The sequence below is a fragment of the Accipiter gentilis genome, chromosome Z, assembly GCF_929443795.1.
Source record: "Accipiter gentilis chromosome Z, bAccGen1.1, whole genome shotgun sequence".
Classification (NCBI taxonomy): Eukaryota; Metazoa; Chordata; class Aves; order Accipitriformes; family Accipitridae; genus Astur; species Astur gentilis.
The window spans coordinates 74,736,239-74,754,850 of record NC_064919.1 but is presented as its reverse complement, the minus strand read 5'-3'; the positions used below and the strand labels follow the sequence as shown (position 1 = coordinate 74,754,850).

The 18,612-nt window shown below is 36.7% G+C and overlaps 1 protein-coding gene across 1 annotated transcript in view; it reads left to right on the top strand.

Moving 5' to 3' along the window:
* Window positions 1–18,612, top strand: part of SLC1A3 (solute carrier family 1 member 3) — a 66,100-nt gene that overhangs the window by 12,485 nt on the left and 35,003 nt on the right. Inside the window, exon 2 of the mRNA XM_049795878.1 lies at window positions 6,354–6,491. Within this exon, the coding sequence (XP_049651835.1) occupies window positions 6,354–6,491 (138 nt within the window). The remainder of the gene's footprint in view (window positions 1–6,353; window positions 6,492–18,612) is intronic.

The window sequence follows — 18,612 nt, the reverse complement described above, 5'->3', positions numbered from 1 at the left end:
CACAGCAGCAAACCTGTCCAGGGAACTAATCTGTGGATTATGTAAAAAATAACTCCTCTCTGGTTTAGCCCACAAATGAGCTCATCTCAGTATCTGACAAGTACAATTGCATTGAAGTAAGGATTTTGGATTTGTCTAGTTTGGAGAAAAGGAGGCTGAGGGGCAACCACATTGCTCTCTGCAGCTTCCTGAGGAGGGGAAGGAGAGAGGGAGGTGCTGAGCTCTTCTCCCTGGGATCCAGTGATGGGACATGTTGGAATGGTTCAAAGCTGCATCTGGGGAGGTTTCAACTGGACATGAGTAAGCGTTTCTTTACTAAGAGGGTGGTCAAACACTGGAACAGGCTTCCTAGAGAAGTGGTCGATACCCCAAGCCTGTCAGTGTTTGGAGGCATTTTGGCAATGCCCTTAATAACATGCTTTCATTTTTAGTCAGTCCTGAAGTGGTCAGGCAGTTGGACTACATGACTGTTTGTAGGCCTCTTCCAACTGAACTATTCTATTCTATTCTATTCTATCCTGTTCTGTTCTATCCTATCCTATCCTATCCTATCCTATCCTATCCTATTCTGTTCCATCCTATCCTATCCTATCCTATCCTGTTCTGTTCCATCCTATCCTATCCTGTTCTGTTCTGTTCTGTTCTATCCTATCCTATCCTATCCTATCCATCTTAACCTGTTCTGTTCTGTTCTATTCTATAAAAATGATCAGCTTAAATTGTAGACTTTTCCTGGCTGTAGCAATTTGGTGCTCTCCACAGCATTATTCCCCTCAGCTTGATGCCATACATGCCCTTCCTTACCTTAGTTATTTGCCTACCACAGTACTTGGACAAAAGAGCCTGTAACTGTATCTCCTGAAGCAAAGTCATTTCTCTTTTCTTGGAATGAAGACTCATAAAGTGCTTTTTGGGTTATCCCATCAAATATACTTTGTGTGAAGAACTTTTAAAGAGGATCATAATCCTGCACCTTTAGGACAAAAAAAGGTCAAAAATAAGGCAGCACTGATGACTGTATAATACAAGAACTAGTTCTCACATGATTAAGAGCAGTAACTCTGCTGCAGTCCTAAATTAAATGAATTGAGTAAAAAAAATAACTAGTTAGCACTAAACAATAATTAGCATAATAAGAACTAATCTTTAAGACAAAATCAGTAACAGTAACAATACAACCACCAAAAAAAAGACTGCTGCAGTATTTAGGTATTGCATATTTGGGTTAAGTACCTAGTATTTAGGTTCAACAAAATGGTTTCAAAGGGAACATACCTCTCTACCTACATAAGGAAAACCAGAAAGTAAGGAAGGAGCAGGGTGATATGGAAGGGGGGTTGGAAGTGGGGCAAAGGTTCAATATAAAATTATCTGGAAAAAAAGATGAAAATCGAAAGCATGCAAGTGAATTGGTGAGTCTGTGGTTCTTGTGGCAAGAAAAGAAAGAGATTAAGAATGATTGTGATTTTGTCGGCAACTTAAAGTATTTCTTATCACTAGAGAAGTTATTTACCTGTTTGTCTCAAGTAAATACAGTTGCGGCCTTATCTGAAACTGATTCTTAGAAGAAAAGGTGTCAGAACAAAATGGTAAATTAAGCAGAAACAAATGACACAAAGAACAAAAGCATTCATTCCAGAGCTCTGCAGGAACATAAGAATGAAATGGCTGTTCAGCTAACAAAAATATACAATGTCCCATTAAACTGGAAGGAGCCTGATTCTCTTACTGGCTTTAGACCAATTTCTGTTATAAAACAAAATGTTATTTGCTTGCTGGTTACAAGGTTTTTCTGGAAGAGCACTATTAACAGCCGTTACTTCAGTGTACCATTCTACCTTTTTTAAGGTATTCTTTTCCAGTTATTATGAAGTTTTCTATTCTCTTCTGGAAAAGAAAAAGTAAGTTTGTACCTCATCTATTAAGAAAAGGATATTGATATGGCTCTCATTTAAGTGTTTTGTGATTTACTGGTAAAAAGGTGAAGTGTATGTAACTCATTGGTGTGTTCTCTTTGAACAAGCAAGCACTAATACAGAAAGGGCAGCTTTTGCACGATCATTGGTATACCACCTAGTAATTTCCTCTTGAAATATGATTGAGTGATTTTTAATAAATTAAAAAGTAAAACTGCTAGATTTTCTACTTTCTGCATGAAAATACAGGAGAGAGCATGGACACTGTAAAAAACATTAACTCCAAAATAATGGTATGGTCTTAATTTCTGTGTGTTTCTGAAATAAGAGAGAGACCAGAAGCTCATAAGGATTCATTTCAAAAACTGAGACTTCATTTATTTCATGAAATGGCTGCTATTGTTCACTTAAAAACATCATGCCAATTAGGAGCTTCCTTATTCTCTTAAAATTATTAATTATTTGAAGGAGTGAAAAAAAAAATCCTCTCTGTTGAATTTATATATCTAATTCTTCTAAGTAGGCCAGAGAGGAGGATAGAGTTAAGCTTCCTTAAAGTTCTTGAATGAGCAGTTAGACCAGGGTAAAGACCCATCTCTCATCTTCTAAGAGTTATGGCTCTTTTTTTTTTTTACTGATGTGGTGTTTTAAACCCATGTGTAGGTGTGTAACCTGTTTCATCTATGCAACACAAAAACCCTAGGCCATTCATCAATGTCTTTCTATCTTAGGAATAAGCAATCCCAAATCCTATCTGCCATTTTGGCCATTTCCATCCCGTTCCCATCACTGTCAGAATCATTTTCACCTTCTGTTCCTTTCAAGTTTTAAATCCTCTCTTCAGTGTATTCATACAGACTGAATTTTATTTTGAACACCTACATTGGTATAAAAATGCAATAAAACAGTTTAGTTCAAGGATTGTTCTAACTGTCATTAGGATTATCTGCAAATCAGTTTTCCATAAATTTGACTATGTCACTGACAACACCTTAAAAATCTTTTTATAACTCTAATCTGATTTTCTTCTTCATTATGAACTGTATAAATTATTCAGCAATTTGGTTCTGTTATACAACGTTACACACATATAGAATTCATCTCCTTAACTTAAACAACACTACTGACTTTTGTCCAGAAAAAGCCTCACAAATTTTGTCGAGATATCTATTCTTCCCTGCAGAGCAGAAATGGTACACCATTCACCATTTGAGAAGTAAGGCTCTGATAGCGTTGATTAGTTGTTCTTTTCTGTTACAAGGGTAGACAGAAACCTGCACAACAGGTTGTGGGAGCTTGTTTTACACAAGGCTTTGTTTCATTACAATTTTCAGAATTAATCAGAAGCTTGAAACTTTTACTGAGAAAGGCCAGCTCCAGTATTTAATCTCAGTCTTGATCATGGAGGGTGCTAAGCAGTACAACTCTTACCACACACAAAGACGTGGATGATTGTTGAAATACTGCACACCTTCCAAAGGTTTAGTACCTCCTACCAGGTCTTACCTCCTGATTTTATCTTGATACTTTGTCATTGTGTCTACCTTTAAATCATCATTGTATGCTGTTATCTCACTATTTAAAACCTGTGAATGTTGGTTCTGAGAAGTGAATTCAAAGAAGTCAAAGCTACCTTGCCAGGTTTGACATTTCTCTTTCAAGTTCATAATTTTTATTAATAAAACTTTGTAAGATGGGGTGTAATAGCCACCATACAGGTATTTAAACTCAGAACAGAAAATAAAGTTTCATCTCCATATATTCTAAAATCAAGAGAGACTGGTAAAATCATGCTGTTCTGCTTTCATTATCACACACTACAATGAGGAAATCATTTGCTTAAATTCCTTTTTGCACTGCTAAGATCACTGTGTGGACACATTTAATTTTCTGAAACATCTGTGAAGCAACTATTACTATACCTATTTTACAAGTACGGAAACTGAGTCAGAGAAAGGTTCTTATGGCTAGGTGTGACTGCGTATAAATTAATAGCAGTGCTAAGATAAAGGCTGAGAAATTAGTAACTATCGGGTGTTGACCGAGTTCACCAGAATACACTACCAGGGCTCATTTTTTCCACATCGCAGAAATTCTTTTTGTAAACTGCAGTGCTGGACAACCCTGTAATTATGCACAGAGCACTTTATGACAAAAAAAGCAATAATTTTTCGCTCAACAGGTTTACATGGAACTTCAGAAACTTGCTCTCCGTACCAACAATATTCATTCAAACAGCCATCTACTTAGGCCCTCATTCTCTCTTAGGCCACTTTGTACTGCTTGGACAGTAGTGAACCAGATAATCAAGCCCTTATAGTATAGCATAAGGACTAGTTCTTATAGCAGCCTCAGAAACCCTTACTAACTTCAGTGAGGCTTTGTACTAGTGCAGAGATTAATTCATGTGGAACTAATTGCAGGACTGTGGCCCAAGTAAGAAACTGGTCTAGCTCTATTTGCTTGTTATCCAGTTGTCAAATGTAGTGCTCATTAAGTGCAGAAACAAAGGGTCCAGATGGATTCCTTATATCTGAGAAATGTGTTTCCCATATAAAAAAAAATAATGAGTAACACTGCAGTGGGATTTAAAACCTTACTAAAAAGAAAGGAAACTCTAAGGCAGGTCTTTTAATCAAGAATAATTCAGAGGCCCTTCCACTATGCATTTTATGGTCTACTTTTACCTAAATATATCATTTATGCAAAGTGCACTTTTTTCTATAGAACATGAATGACACTAAAACAAATGCCTTCTAGTCCCAGTGCTCTCTTCCATAGTGTGAACTCTGTGCTTGGTTCCAATTCTGCTCTATTCACTTTCTCCCATCCTGTAACACTGAGATTTTCTGTCCTACGCAAGACATTTCTGGACTCCTCTAACTTAACCTGCTGAAGTCCCTAACAGCAGGATCAGACAGACAGGCATCACTAACATGAGAATTATAGCTGTTTCCTTACATCAGCAGATGGCAATAAGCTAGTGTAGGAGGCATAACAGCATAGAATTTGGCATGAAGATATTATCTGCTGCATGGATGTACCAATCTAATATCTGATTTAAAAAAAAAAAAAAAAAAAAAAAAAAACCAAAAAAACCCCAAAACCACAAAGTGATTAAGAATTGGAATTAACAGTTTCCAGAAGCCTTCAATGTTATGGCATTTTCAGGATATACCCAAGTTCTAACATGATCTAGAAGGGAACTTGAATTCTTTGCTGCCTAACAGCACTGAGGATGCAGTTTCATGAAAAGTTTTAGGAAAGCTAAGTCTACCTATCTGCCAAAAAGGGCAGTCCCACTCTTCTCCAAGGTGCATTTCTACCTATTCCCTTGTGAAGATACCAACACTTGGGCAGCCACGTAAACAAATTACCTCAGGGAATTGACCTGGCTGAAAATTAACCCAGTAAAATAAATTCTTTTTGCAGCAGGATCAATTCTCTGATCCAACTTTTTATACAGCCACTGTTAGCACAAATGCCTGTACTAGACAGTGGAGAAGAGCATGAAGTCGGTAATGGGAAGGAGGGATAGTTGAGTTTCACCATCTGTATGGCTAAGGTGTTCCAGATAAAGCCATGTTGCCTGGCTGGATATAGATAGGCAGATAGGCACCAAACCATTTAACATTCAGTAAATTGTAAATAGTTATGTCAATTAACCAGATAAGCAAATAAAGCAGTTGGTGCAAAGTACAGGACAAAATCTACAAAGTTCTAGTTGAGAAGTTTAGGTTGCTGTACTCAGCCCTCTGTGGCTTCCATGTGTAAATATATCTCAAGCACCATTTATCTGTTCCCAGCAAGACAAATGAATCCAGGCACTCTCTTACTCTACTCCCTCAGGCATTGAAATCCACCACTTAGCCAGTAAGACCTTCCAACCCAGATCAGCTGCTTCTTTGCAAGTGCCTGTGTTTCTGAAGGTAGGGATGTGTAAAGCTACTTACATCCTGATACTGTTTTGCTGTGTAACAGCTTAACCACAAGGGGATTCTCAGATATGCCTGTCCTGGTTATCTCATCCAGTCTGAAGCACATCCACAGAGTGAACAGGCATGGACAGCAATTCTGAAGGCTGGTAGCTAGCATGGGTATGCATTGCATACATGATTACACTCAAAATCCCGGAATTCAAGGCACTTGTCTGCAGGGACTATCTCCTTTTCACTAATGCTCAAGATGTACCTTTTACATTAATCCATATTTTAAAAAAATAGCAGCACGAGTAACATTCTCAATATCTTACAGTGAAAAATAATTTAATGGCTTCAGTAGGACTACTCCTAATAGTTGAGACAGCAAATTAGGAGTGCAATCTGGGACATAAACCTGCATGTTACAATCAGATATGTCAAATAAGTACTCTACAGATATTCATGTTCAGATGTTACTACTACTTTAGATATCATGATATCTTTTCCTTCTCTTCAGGTGTAATCCTTGGATTTTCCCTCCGATCATATAAGATGAGCTATCGGGAAGTCAAGTACTTTTCATTTCCAGGAGAACTACTCATGAGAATGCTGCAAATGCTGGTCCTGCCACTAATTGTATCCAGTTTAGTCACAGGTAAAAAAGAAAGTTTTTTTTCTTCTTTTAAATAATTTGATAAAGGTGCACACACCAAATCATAAAAAATGAACATTCCATGTTCCGGAAGTGTTATAAGCTGCAGAAAGAGATAGCTTTGCTATTGCTGTTTTAGAGACAATGTGTCAATACATTTGAATTAATATACAAAGAAACTAAAAGACGCTTTTCCCAATTCCAAGACAATCTAAATGTACAAGTAACTATATGTAGGTGCTATGAAGCTGACTCTGTACTCCACTTCCTTCTCTTATTTTCTCAACAAATATTTCTTCCACAGTGTCCTATTGTTACCAGAGATAAGGTATCTCAGAAAAATAGTTCCAAGACACAAGAAAGCTTAAACTATTGATCATGGGCAATAACCCACACCTGTAGACCCGGATCTGTAAAGCATGTGTCTACTTCCTAATCTTTTAGCAACAGATTAGAAAAAATAGGTGGTAGACAGGATAGATTGAATGGTTTGGAAGAAACTTCATTCCACCAGTACTGGTTTCCTGTCTTCTGGTCAGCAATTCTCTTAAGCTTCAAGCCCTCTTTATTAAGTTGTTCCTTGAGCTAGAGTTATAATAATTTATTTCTTATGATGATGTATGCCTTGTCATTCTACCTAAGTTTCATGGAAAAGCTCTCAGAATTTTTATGAATGTTTAGGACATATCTGTGATTTATTCATCCTATTAATTATCTGAAGAAAAGAAAGTATGGGCTTTGGTTTATCAGCACATCAGTGGTACAGCTTGGAGAACTTAAATCAAAACCAGCCACTGTGAAGTCCTACGTTCTAAACACATAATATACTACCTTGTCAGAGGATCCACAGATTATAAACTGTTCTCTATTTCAACGATTTTCAAATATTTTAACATTAAGACCTCCCTTACAAATGCAAATGAGCATAGTCTCCACCTTCACAGATACCAAAGATAGCATATATGTATATAAGCTGTTAATACAACAGCAGAAAACTAGGGTATTCACAGTTATGAGATCATTTGCCTTCACATAGTTCAAGGAGAAACTAAATCTTGTTTCTATACACACGTATTATATGGATAATGAAAGCTTAATGAACACTGAAACTAGAGAGAAAATTTTAAATCTTGTAGAGCAAACAATGACAGGTTTTATTCCCAACCAGTGTATAATTCAGTTACATGTCATATCTCCTTGCAGTCTTCTTGTCCCTTTCACCTGCAGAACTTCCCGGGTTGGCTGGGCACTGATAGAAGAACCATTAAAAGTAGAAAAGGGGAGATGTTTACCCTTTTTCAGTGTCAGCTGAGTCTGGCATTGCTGCTCCATTTTGTAGGATGAGTTATTTCAGGAGAATTTACCTGCTCAGTTCCTCGTAACCCTGCATCCATATTGGTTCTTTGAAAGAGCTCAAGGTAAAACAGGAAATTAGGTAGATCATCCTATACAAGGATTTGAATTCACTTTCAAGATTTTAAGAAGAAACACTTTATTCAGGGAAAGATCAGCAAATCCAATTCAGAGAGTCGTAAGCCTCACAAGGAGCTGGCCTTGTGACAAAACAAGATCATCTGCTGTACCACCACATCTCAGAGATTTTATGATATACCAGAGCAATGAGTTTCCAAGTAGTTCTATTCTGAAAAGAATCTTCAACCTCTGGATTCAAACAATACCTTTCTTTTTGATGGCTTTTTTTACCTTTTAATTTTTTTGAGACCTTTATCCTTTTTTATGCCCTTTTTTCATAACAATAATTTCCTTTATTTTATAAAGGTTTGTGGCAAAGAGAAATCTTACATATCTATAAGATCTGTCTTATTATCATACAAGGGCCTTGTAATATTAGACAGATTATTCTTAGAGTTTCCCTTTGAAGTAGAGACAGTAATTTTCAAGGTGAATAACAACATTTTAAACTTCTTTAGTTGGACAGGGAATAATCAGAGAAAACTCAAAGCAACTCACAAACGACAGATTTAATTCTTTAAAAAAAATCATTAAATAAAAGATATTTCCCTGTTCATTGCTGAAACTGTGGAAAACCTGTCCTCTACACTGAAAAATACCTAATTTAGCATACAATTTTTTATATTTTTTTTTAAAGATGCTCTTACATATTTGCTACAGAACTCTGATACTCAAGTAAATATACAGGTATTATTGAACATCTAAATAATAATGAACTATAACCTTTACAGGTACACTACTGTGCAATTTTATAGATGCTATTGGTTTCTTTTTTTTACACATTACAGGATAATTAGTTGGGTAAAAGTCTTATATTTCTGAAGTCAGTCTTAAGACCGCTCTTGGCATCCATGAGCCAAAACTCTTATTTCCTATATTTTGTTTGTCAAAGCAAAATGGATGCCTCTTAACTAACCTGAAGAAGATTCCTCCAGGGTCTTGCACACTGATAATATAATTCCTTCTTCCAATTGTAAATGATCTGAATAAATATTTTTTGCTCTTTGCAGGCGTGACAGTGTCTCCCAGATATGATGTTCTGGGTTTCCATTTGTATTTATGTAAGTGTGCTCAATATAACTGGTTTTGACAATACTAGAACATACGGTCTCTGAGGTATTAGAAATAGGCTGGGGATGACTACATTCCTTCACAAGTTTTGTGAATGTCAAAGAAATTAGAGCAATAAAACCAAAGTAATAAATATAGAAGCTATGGGCTGTTATGTAAGTGCAATATAAATTGAGAAAGTGAAGATTTCTGCTATACAGGTAAACAGTTCTGACGGTTATTCACAGACTCTTGGGATAATAAACTATAAAAGGTGAAGTCAACACAGTCATATTTCTCTATAGCCTGTTTTGGTACCTTCATGAAAGAAACAATGCAGAATCATATTCAGAGGTTTCCACTCACATTTGCCTTGTGACTTACCATTATTGCATGTGGCTTAAGCAGGTATATAGTTTTCTCCATGAGATTCTGTCTTCTGATGTGTGTGTTACAAGGCATGTACTAACATCTGCTTGGGAGAAAATGGAGGTTGTATGCATACCTTTCACCATCTTTTACTGGTTATAGGAAAATATGATTATATGGATACCTGTATTCTTTGTCTTTTGTGGTTTAGACACAAATCCAGCTGCATACTCTATGCTGGTCTTTAGTCTCTACAGTCTTTCAGATGGGAGAACTCCCAAGTCAGCATTCCCAATCAGTATCTGTTACAAAGTCAAAGGCAAAATTAAAGCACAGTATATGGGAGGCAGCATAAATAACCAAAGAAATAGATGAAATTCCCATCTGCATTATTTTATGGACAAATCTGACCTGAATTCTTATGCAAACACAGGGCTGACAACTTTGCTCTGTTTCTGTTTTGAGTTTGCTGCAGTTGTAGGAGTTCAAAATATTTTATACCTTCTTATTTGATTATAATTTGAAGCATTTGACATAAACAAATTTCTTGACATAATTATTTTAAAATATGCATTGTCCCTTAAAGGTATATAAAATAAATATATATGCATATGATAACAATTGAACTTGTCATGAAATAGGCAAAGACTGCAAGATTTGCACCAGCATTAAGACTACTATGCATTAACATTTTTTGAGCTGTTATAGCAAGATCATAATGAAATTGAAATTCCATACCTTAAAACTGGCCCACAAATTTTATCTGCAAGTTTCAGTTATTCACTGAATATAAGGTCATCAGAATGAGGTACTTTTTCTTAACCAAACTATGTATTTCCTGAAATCACATTCACAAAAATGATTCATGACTAGTCTTTATAAAAAGCGTAGCTGGAACATGACATTTGTGACAAATATTAAAGCTAGAGAAATTTTGCAAGGGTTATTGGCAAATATTTTCACAATTCTGGTCATAGCTCAGTTTAATATATAGGCTGCTTCTCCTTCCCCAAAATTGTGGAAGCTTGGAATTTAGTTGTACAGGGACAACTACTTTTAAATGCAAGTAAACTAGGATTAAATTCTGTGCATTTCTTTCAAATATCTTTGTCTGGTAAAATATAGCAAAGCATAAAAAGCCCAGTCAAAATCTGAGACTAATTTTTCCTGCACATTGCAGACACAGTATGAAAATTGTTTATTTACTAACAGTAATCGAGCTGGAGAAAGAGAAAGGGAATGTAGAAACAGTGAAACAGTGAGGTCCACTGGCTCGTAATGATTATCAGTACCACACAATGTACATTAGATGATAATGCTTGTCCAATGCTTGTCCAAACTGTTAATGGGGGTAACACTAATATGGTGCAAATGAATCTTAATCACACACCAGGATTTTGTGTGCAAGATTCTGTACAAACACAAAGACTGTGAATCTTCTTATACAAAAGGAGGCTGTATAGTAAAACAGTTTAGAAGCCTGAGCATGGAAGGTTTACCTCAAAGAAGAAAAACATCTTAGTATGTAGTTTGTAGTATGTCTTTGTTTATATTCACTCCCCTTTCTAATTCAAATAATGACATGGCTGTCTTTCACGGATTCTGGAAGATACAGAAACTTCCCTGCCTCTGATGCAGCCTTTTAATAACAGACTACAACACTGATAACTGCGGAGACACAAGTGACTTTCCTTTGGGCAGACTCAGAGACATAAGATTTTAACCCCAGGTTTTTCAACATGTTCATAGTGTTTACCACTACAAAAACTATAGAATGTGTTGACAAAGTGCAGAAGGCTGAAATTTCCATGTGTGGATGTCTCTTAACTAACCTTAGATGTACATATGATGCTTTTGATTTCAGCTATCAAAACAGTGCAATGAACAGTGACAATGTTAAAAACAAGTAGTAAGGAACATGGTCTATCCCCTCACTGAGATAAAAAAAAAAGGCACACAGAGTGACTTGAGTAACAAAACAAACCACAAGTAGAGATCACAATTAACAGACAAGTTGCAAATGCAGTTGCTTGAAATTACCTATAATGAAACAAGGATAATATTCAAAGAACAACTGAACCTGAAATAGTCTCCAAGCCACTCCCTTACGTAAGTCAGGAAAAACACAACATCTGGATATGAACATATTCAACTGCTGAAAAAACAGATTTTGCCCAAAGCAATTTATGGATGTAAAATGTGGAAAATTAATGCCATGTCATGTTGTATAACCTTAGGCAAATGATGTTTCCCTTTTGTATCTCTGCTTTCTTTCTCCTTTCAGATGTAGTGCTGGTGAAGTTTTTTTACAGCTACTAGGCAGAAATGAAGATAACTATGTATGATGGAAATTTTAATGGAGACGTGTAGATTAAGTTGTCACAGCTCAGCTGTGTATATAGCTATTGTGTATATAGCTATGTGTACATAGTTCAGCTACGTGTATAGCTATTTTACTTGTATCACTGTAGAGATGGAAATAAACTTAAGCAAATAATTACAGCAAGGATGGTATATGGGGCCATCACTGAGAAAGTCGCTGTAGAAATACTACACCCAAAGTTACCTAGTGACTGCTTGCAGCTAGTTATGATGATATCACTAATAATCAGATATGCATAAATGGACCGTATTTTTTCACTAGATACAACTGTTTAACAGGAAAGTGTTAATGATGAAGTTAAAAAAGAATTCTCCTGACATTAGCATATGGTGTGATGGACCTAAGCTAGGCTGTGTGACAGGGAACTGTGATACAATGGCACAGCCTCCCACATTCAGATAGCAGCTGTAGCCAGTCTTCTGTAAAGACATAATTCTAGAAAATACTACAGTCTCATGTTATTAAATTTAAGAAATTAGGTTTTATATTTGCCTTTCCAATATTTAGAATGAGGCAGCAAAGGACTGATCAAGTGTAACTGGATGCAAATGCTATTAAAACTTATCAAAACACCTATCCTCTAGTAAATTATTAGCATTTTTCATTTTGACAATTGTAATGTCCTTTATTAACATATTAAATAAATAGCAGTAAACATAAAGGGCCAGAATTTTCAATTTGCTCATCCTAACCCCTCATATCAGAGCATACAATAGGAAGGTCTCATAAATAGACCTGCGCATCATCTCTTCAAAAAAGAGGCTGGGAATCCATCCCCTGTCTAGGTTTGTGGATGCAGAAGCCATACTGCATGAAGTCTTTGTGTAGTTCCAGTGTTCTCCCGTCTACTCGCTGACAAGTCTATTGTGGGAAAAAAGCTATCACTTACTACAAGGTCCTAGGTGCTGTCTCATATCAGCCACAAATGTTTATGGTAGTTTCAACAGATGGAAAGTCTCATTTAGCAGGATTCCAGAGAGGGGAACAAATGCTGTGGAGCCAGCATTATCCTTCTCCCAGGAAGGAAAAGGATGGGCCTAGCACTAATTCCCTTTAAATCATTCTGGCAGAAAAGACCTATAACCAGTGCCTGTGCAAACCAAAATTATTATCAAAATTCAGTCTTACTCTTCTGTGTTTCAGTTTAAGAAATATATCATTCCTGATTCAGTTCATATAGTTCATACATGTAAATTGAGAAACAATTAGGCAGTGTTTGCTCAGTTTAGCTGTTCACCACAGCAATGAACCCATTTCCCAAATTCCAAAATTTGGAAATTTTCTGATTTTCCAAAAATTCTCTGATTTTTGCATGTCCTAGAGAAATTATTTTAGAAGTCAAAATAAGCAAAACCCATCAAATCAATGAAAAGCTTTATAGTGATCTCAGTTGACTCTAGTTGCAGGCAAAAGAACAGAATTGACAGATTCTCTATGAGTGAAGCACCTATTGGATTGGCAGTGCATTTGAGCTGCGTGTATATTAGTATTGAAAGCTTGCTACAGAGGAACCCTGTAGATACCTCCTACAGTAGGAAGCCTGCTATGACTCACCAATCCATGAACATCTTAGGAGTATATTTTTTTCTTACTTCTGCCTTTCTTTTAATACATAAAATGTTATTTTAAAAAGTAACTTACCTTCTTTTTGAGGCAACTCTTTCCTCTTTCTCCCCCACCCAATACTATATAAGCATGCCAACGTTGTAAAAGCTGAATTGCATGGCAGCTTTAATTTTATGCACTTGTACATTTCATGCACACATCAGTTTATGCATTCATATAAGTATTTACATATGCAATTTGCGTAACTGGATGACAGTGCTATTTAATTTGAACATCCAAACCCTTTTTTTCCACAAAAAAGGGAAAACTCATGCTTTGATTTGTGTGTGTCCAAAACCTGTAGCTAAAAATGTGGGCATGCAAGTTACTAAGTTTGTAAAGATCCAGTCATCTTGTAAATGGAATTTCCTGTAGGGATAAAGAAACAATTGAAGAAACATTACTAGTGTTGATCCATGTTCTGTAACAATTTCATCTCAGGCTAGCATCTTTATGGTAGATGCGGGCCAACAGCAGCTAAAAATATACAAACATGAAACTTTATATACATAATTACTTTAAGCACCTGCTCTTCAGTACCTGTATTATTGTGTAAAACAAATGTCTATAAATTCTGGCATACAGCCTCTAATAACCATTATTTAGACAGGCACTCAAACAATAAGAAATTGGAACCTTCTTATACTGTTCCTTTCCACAATCTTTAAGGGAATGTGGGCAGGATAAGTTTAATAATTATGTTATGTACTTCTGAAGTATTTTGAACAAAGCTTTTAGAAGTTTAAAAAATGAGTTTTAGTGGCAGGCAGCTACATTTTGAAAAATCAATAAGTAAAAAAGGTAGGTTGGAAACTATTTAGCACCTAGAAACATAAATTTTCAAGTTGAAACACAAAAAGAACTATATGCACATTCAGTGGTTTTTGGCAATCAGTTTGGCTGTGACATCCTGAATATGTTCCCTGAACAAGTTTTTACACAGAAAGTGCTCCAGGAGGAAACTAACTATACCCAGCTGGAAGTCAGAAAGCATTGTGCAAGGCATGGATGTTAGAAAATCATAACGAAACGTCATACATATGTGTACAATAAATACAGCTTTGGGTGGAACCTCTTACTTAGAAAGTGCTATATATCTCAATCTATGCAAATACTAAAAGCAAGGAGCTACAGAAAGGATCACAAAATGAAAATATAACTGAATTCTCAACCATTTCTGAAACAATTTTGCAATAGGAAATGCACAACAATCTATCTTCAAAAAAGCCTGAGAGAACAATTCTAAGTGAAGCAGATCCCACTAAAAATTAAAATGCAATAAAAGCAGAGATGAAATTTTTGCATATAATGACACCCGGTATAAAATAAAATTTGATTATACCTTAAAAAAGAAAACCTAAGCATCCAAAAGCAGAAAGCATGCAGCAGTGTGTTTTTGAAGTCTTAGTTTCTGCAAGCAGTAATGCACAAACAGCAAGGGTGTTCAAGAGCAAAGTCTGCAATAATTAAAGACAGCAAAACTAAAAAAACAACTTCTGAAGTCATTCAAGTTTGCTAGAAGCCCTTAAGTAAAGGCTGATTTAAATTTCATTGCAACCTATAGCTTTTCCTAGTGAACGACTACTTCCTTCCCCCCCCCCCCCCCCCCCACAATATTGAATAACCACACTGTTATTCAATTTGCATTCTGCATGGCATTCCAACTGAGTTGGTGATAGGTAACAACATCCCATCCTCAAAGACTTAGTTTTGATTTTTTATCTTAGTTCAAATGCATAACATCAAGACTTTGCTTGCTGACAGGCAAGTCACTGGCAAAACAAAAAGCAAAAAGTGGAAGAACATGTAAGAGTTAAAGCATCCTGCCTGAGCACTGGTGGACCATTATAAATCCACACTGTCTCTCTATTAACATTTCTGTTTCAAAGGCAGAAGGACTAAAAATATCCTAGGGACAGCTCAAAATAGTTTTTTGTGTTTGATACAAACAAATACAAATTGGTTAGAGAAAAACAGCACACGTGAAAATTAAAAACACTTAACTTAAAAATACTTAACTTTAAAATATTATGAAGTGTAAAATCAGCTACCTTAGATTGTAAATGGAGAAGACTTGAGTTTGTATTTTGTACAGCAAAATTTTGGGAACTAGGACACTGAGAGCAAGCATTTTATTCAGGATACTGAAGACTGAAGCTGTAAAGAATGATGTTTTCAATAACGAGTAACTCTGTGATAACATGACAGATGAACTAGAACGGTGCCAAGAGCAAAGTAATACACCTGGGAAAGGGCAATGTGCTACACCTATACTACACCTAATCACAAGCTCTCAGATGGACACTAGTACACAGGCAAGGGTTCTCAGACTCCCTGTGAACAATCCAGAGAAGGTGACAGGTCTTATTAGTGCAATGGAGTTCTAGTGAAATGCAAGGAGGGATTAAACAGCCTACAACTTCTTGGCATGAAAAAGATACAACCATAGAAGGTCACCATAAAAATCCACAGAGATCATTAATCATTTGTAGAAGCTTAGATGGAGTAACTATTATTAGATCTCAAAATTATTTTTCATAATAAAGGAAATATGAGGTGCCCAATGAAATAATTAGGGTGTGCATTTATAATAAAGAAAAGGAAGTGCTTCTTCACACAGCACACAATTAAATTGTGTTGTGCAGTGCCACAAGCCAGAAGTTAATAGTTTCAAAATGAAACTATAGAGTTCACAGATACAGCCGTCATTGACCATTAAATCTGGGGAACTAGCCATTTGGAAGGCCCTAGTCCCCAGTGGTACCTAGATACAAGGAGGGCAAGCAAGGGCAGTGAACACTATCTTTTTCTGTTTCTTCAAAGTCTTTCAATAAGTATCTGTTGTCAGGTAGAGCTGAAGACAAAGAAATTACTTGGCCAGCCATTGGACTGATTAATTTCCCATAGGTTTATGTTACTGTTGCACTCCATAGAATTTCATATCAGATTGAAAGGGTTTCTCTGTTTTCACATGTTAAGATTTCACCCACCAATTGCTCTAAGGAAATGACTAATGTCAACACTTTCAGCTTTCTGACATACACAGCTTTTTCCAGAGCCAGTTCAAAACCAAGGAAAAACTCTTCCAGGATCTGAGAATCATTTCACTTTCAACAAATGTAAACTCACTCCACTGACATGAAATTAGACTTAAAAATAAAAGAGATAAGGCAAATCATATGTCAAGAAAGAAGGGAAGAACTATGCACAACAATATCAGCAGCTCTTAATTATGCCACTCTTGGGAAGTTGACAAATAACAACAGTGTAAGAGCTATTAACAAAGTTATGACAAAAACCAGTATGAAAACGCGTGAAGAGTTACACCAAGAGATAGTTAGGTACACAGAGGCTTCATTCAGGCTTTCAGTTTCCTAGTCCTTTCACCTCTTTTACCACTACCCTGAATACCGTGATCTGCATCCCCATTTCCTACATGTGAATGTAGCACATATCCATTGTATTTGCTTCTTTGTCAGTTTGTCTTTGCTGTAACTGCTCATGAAGACCAGAAGAATCCAATCAAGAAAGTTCCTGAGGCTGCATTTGGGGGACAGCAGGAACATTACTCAGAGTACTTAAACACCAGCAGAAGTAACACATATCATCCTTTCATCAATGTTGTAAAATCTGACAGACACAAAATACTTTCTGAATAACCGCATCAGCTACACAGATCACTGCAGAAGGACCAACTGCAGACCCAGCCACACACAGAAGGTTGTCGTCTTTCAGAAACAGGAGACTGTAATGCTATCATTAGGTCCTCTGCCCTTGTTTTCACCCTGGGTTTTTTCCCATGTTTTGATAATGGGCAGTTGTTGACCTATAATATATTATTTCCATTTAATTCTCAGAATTAATTGCTGGATCTCCTACATGCTGTCCCTCAGCCATTTATCTGGATTATAAACTCCTATAAGGCAGAGCCATCATTATCACCACTACTGTAGGTAGAGATACTGAATACTGGCCTCTTGATAGCACTGCTGGATGCCCCACCTGTGCTCTGAGCAATGGAGAAAAAGTCACTGTGCACAGGACTACACACACAAGAGCTACAGGACTAAGCCCCGGGTCTGGGTTCCAGTAAGATGTTGGGTTGTCTGGAAGAGGAGGAAAGCTGCCCAGCTAATTGTTCATCCTGGTATCCAGCCGCATGGTGCAGCTCTCACTGGTGCTGGAGGATAAGAAGGAGAAAACAGATACAAATCACTAATGAATTGTTGAGACTACAGATACAACTAAGGAACAGCAACATCTGGGATTTGAGCTGCATGTTAGGGAGTCACAAAGCAGATCCTCCATTGGCTACAATTCCTCTCATCCAGGCACTCCTGTTAGCGCATACTTTTTTCTTTACTTTCTCTTCCAGGGTGTTTCTGAACATATTCTATATCCTCCAGTTCAGATCTTGAGAAATGAGTGCAACAAAATATACACAATGCTGTTGTATATGGCATGAAGAATCTCTCAAAAGATACCTCTACAAATATTTAAGAGCTTGCCTCATTGCCAGGAATTAGGAATTCCTTTGCAATTGTGTCATAGCTCCTTTTCATAGCTGATAACTTTTTCAGAGATGTGACTGGCACAGAGTAGCATACCTTTTCATATTCTTTTGTTGCAGTGTTGTCTCCACATGAGTGCCTGAGGCAGCCATGAATGCAGCAAAATGTTTGCTGAAACCTAGAATCTCCTTAGAGATTTTGTTAATTGCGTGGAAAATGTCTCAAGGTGAACTTTTTCAGGGTCACAGTCAGGTCTGGATTTCCTCATGCAAGTGAGTCCAGGGTGCTGTTATACTGCTGAAGTTTCATGCAAAACTCTTGTAACATACCACCAGTCCCAGAAAGTACTGGTTTTTTGTGGTTATGGCTTATTCTAGAAAACATCAGTTTTGGCTAGGTCTGGGCATAGTCTGCTACTTCTGTGCATTGCCTCGGGTATTTTACTTGGGCCAGCCACCCTGATGACACTTCCCCATTTACACAAGGCCTTTTTCCTTTGATTCTTTCTAGGACTTGATCTTCCCAGGTTTGACTGAATGATGCCACTGATACATACCACAAACAAGTTAATTCAATTTACCTAAAAGCCCATCTGTGTGTGTCTGGAAGGTAGCAAGTACCACCTGAATTCCAGAAATGGGGAAAAAAGAAATTCCTACAGGCCCCTACCTGTTCTCAAGTTTGGTCTTTCTTGAGCTGCCTGTCATTCTCAGATCAACAAAAATTGTATATT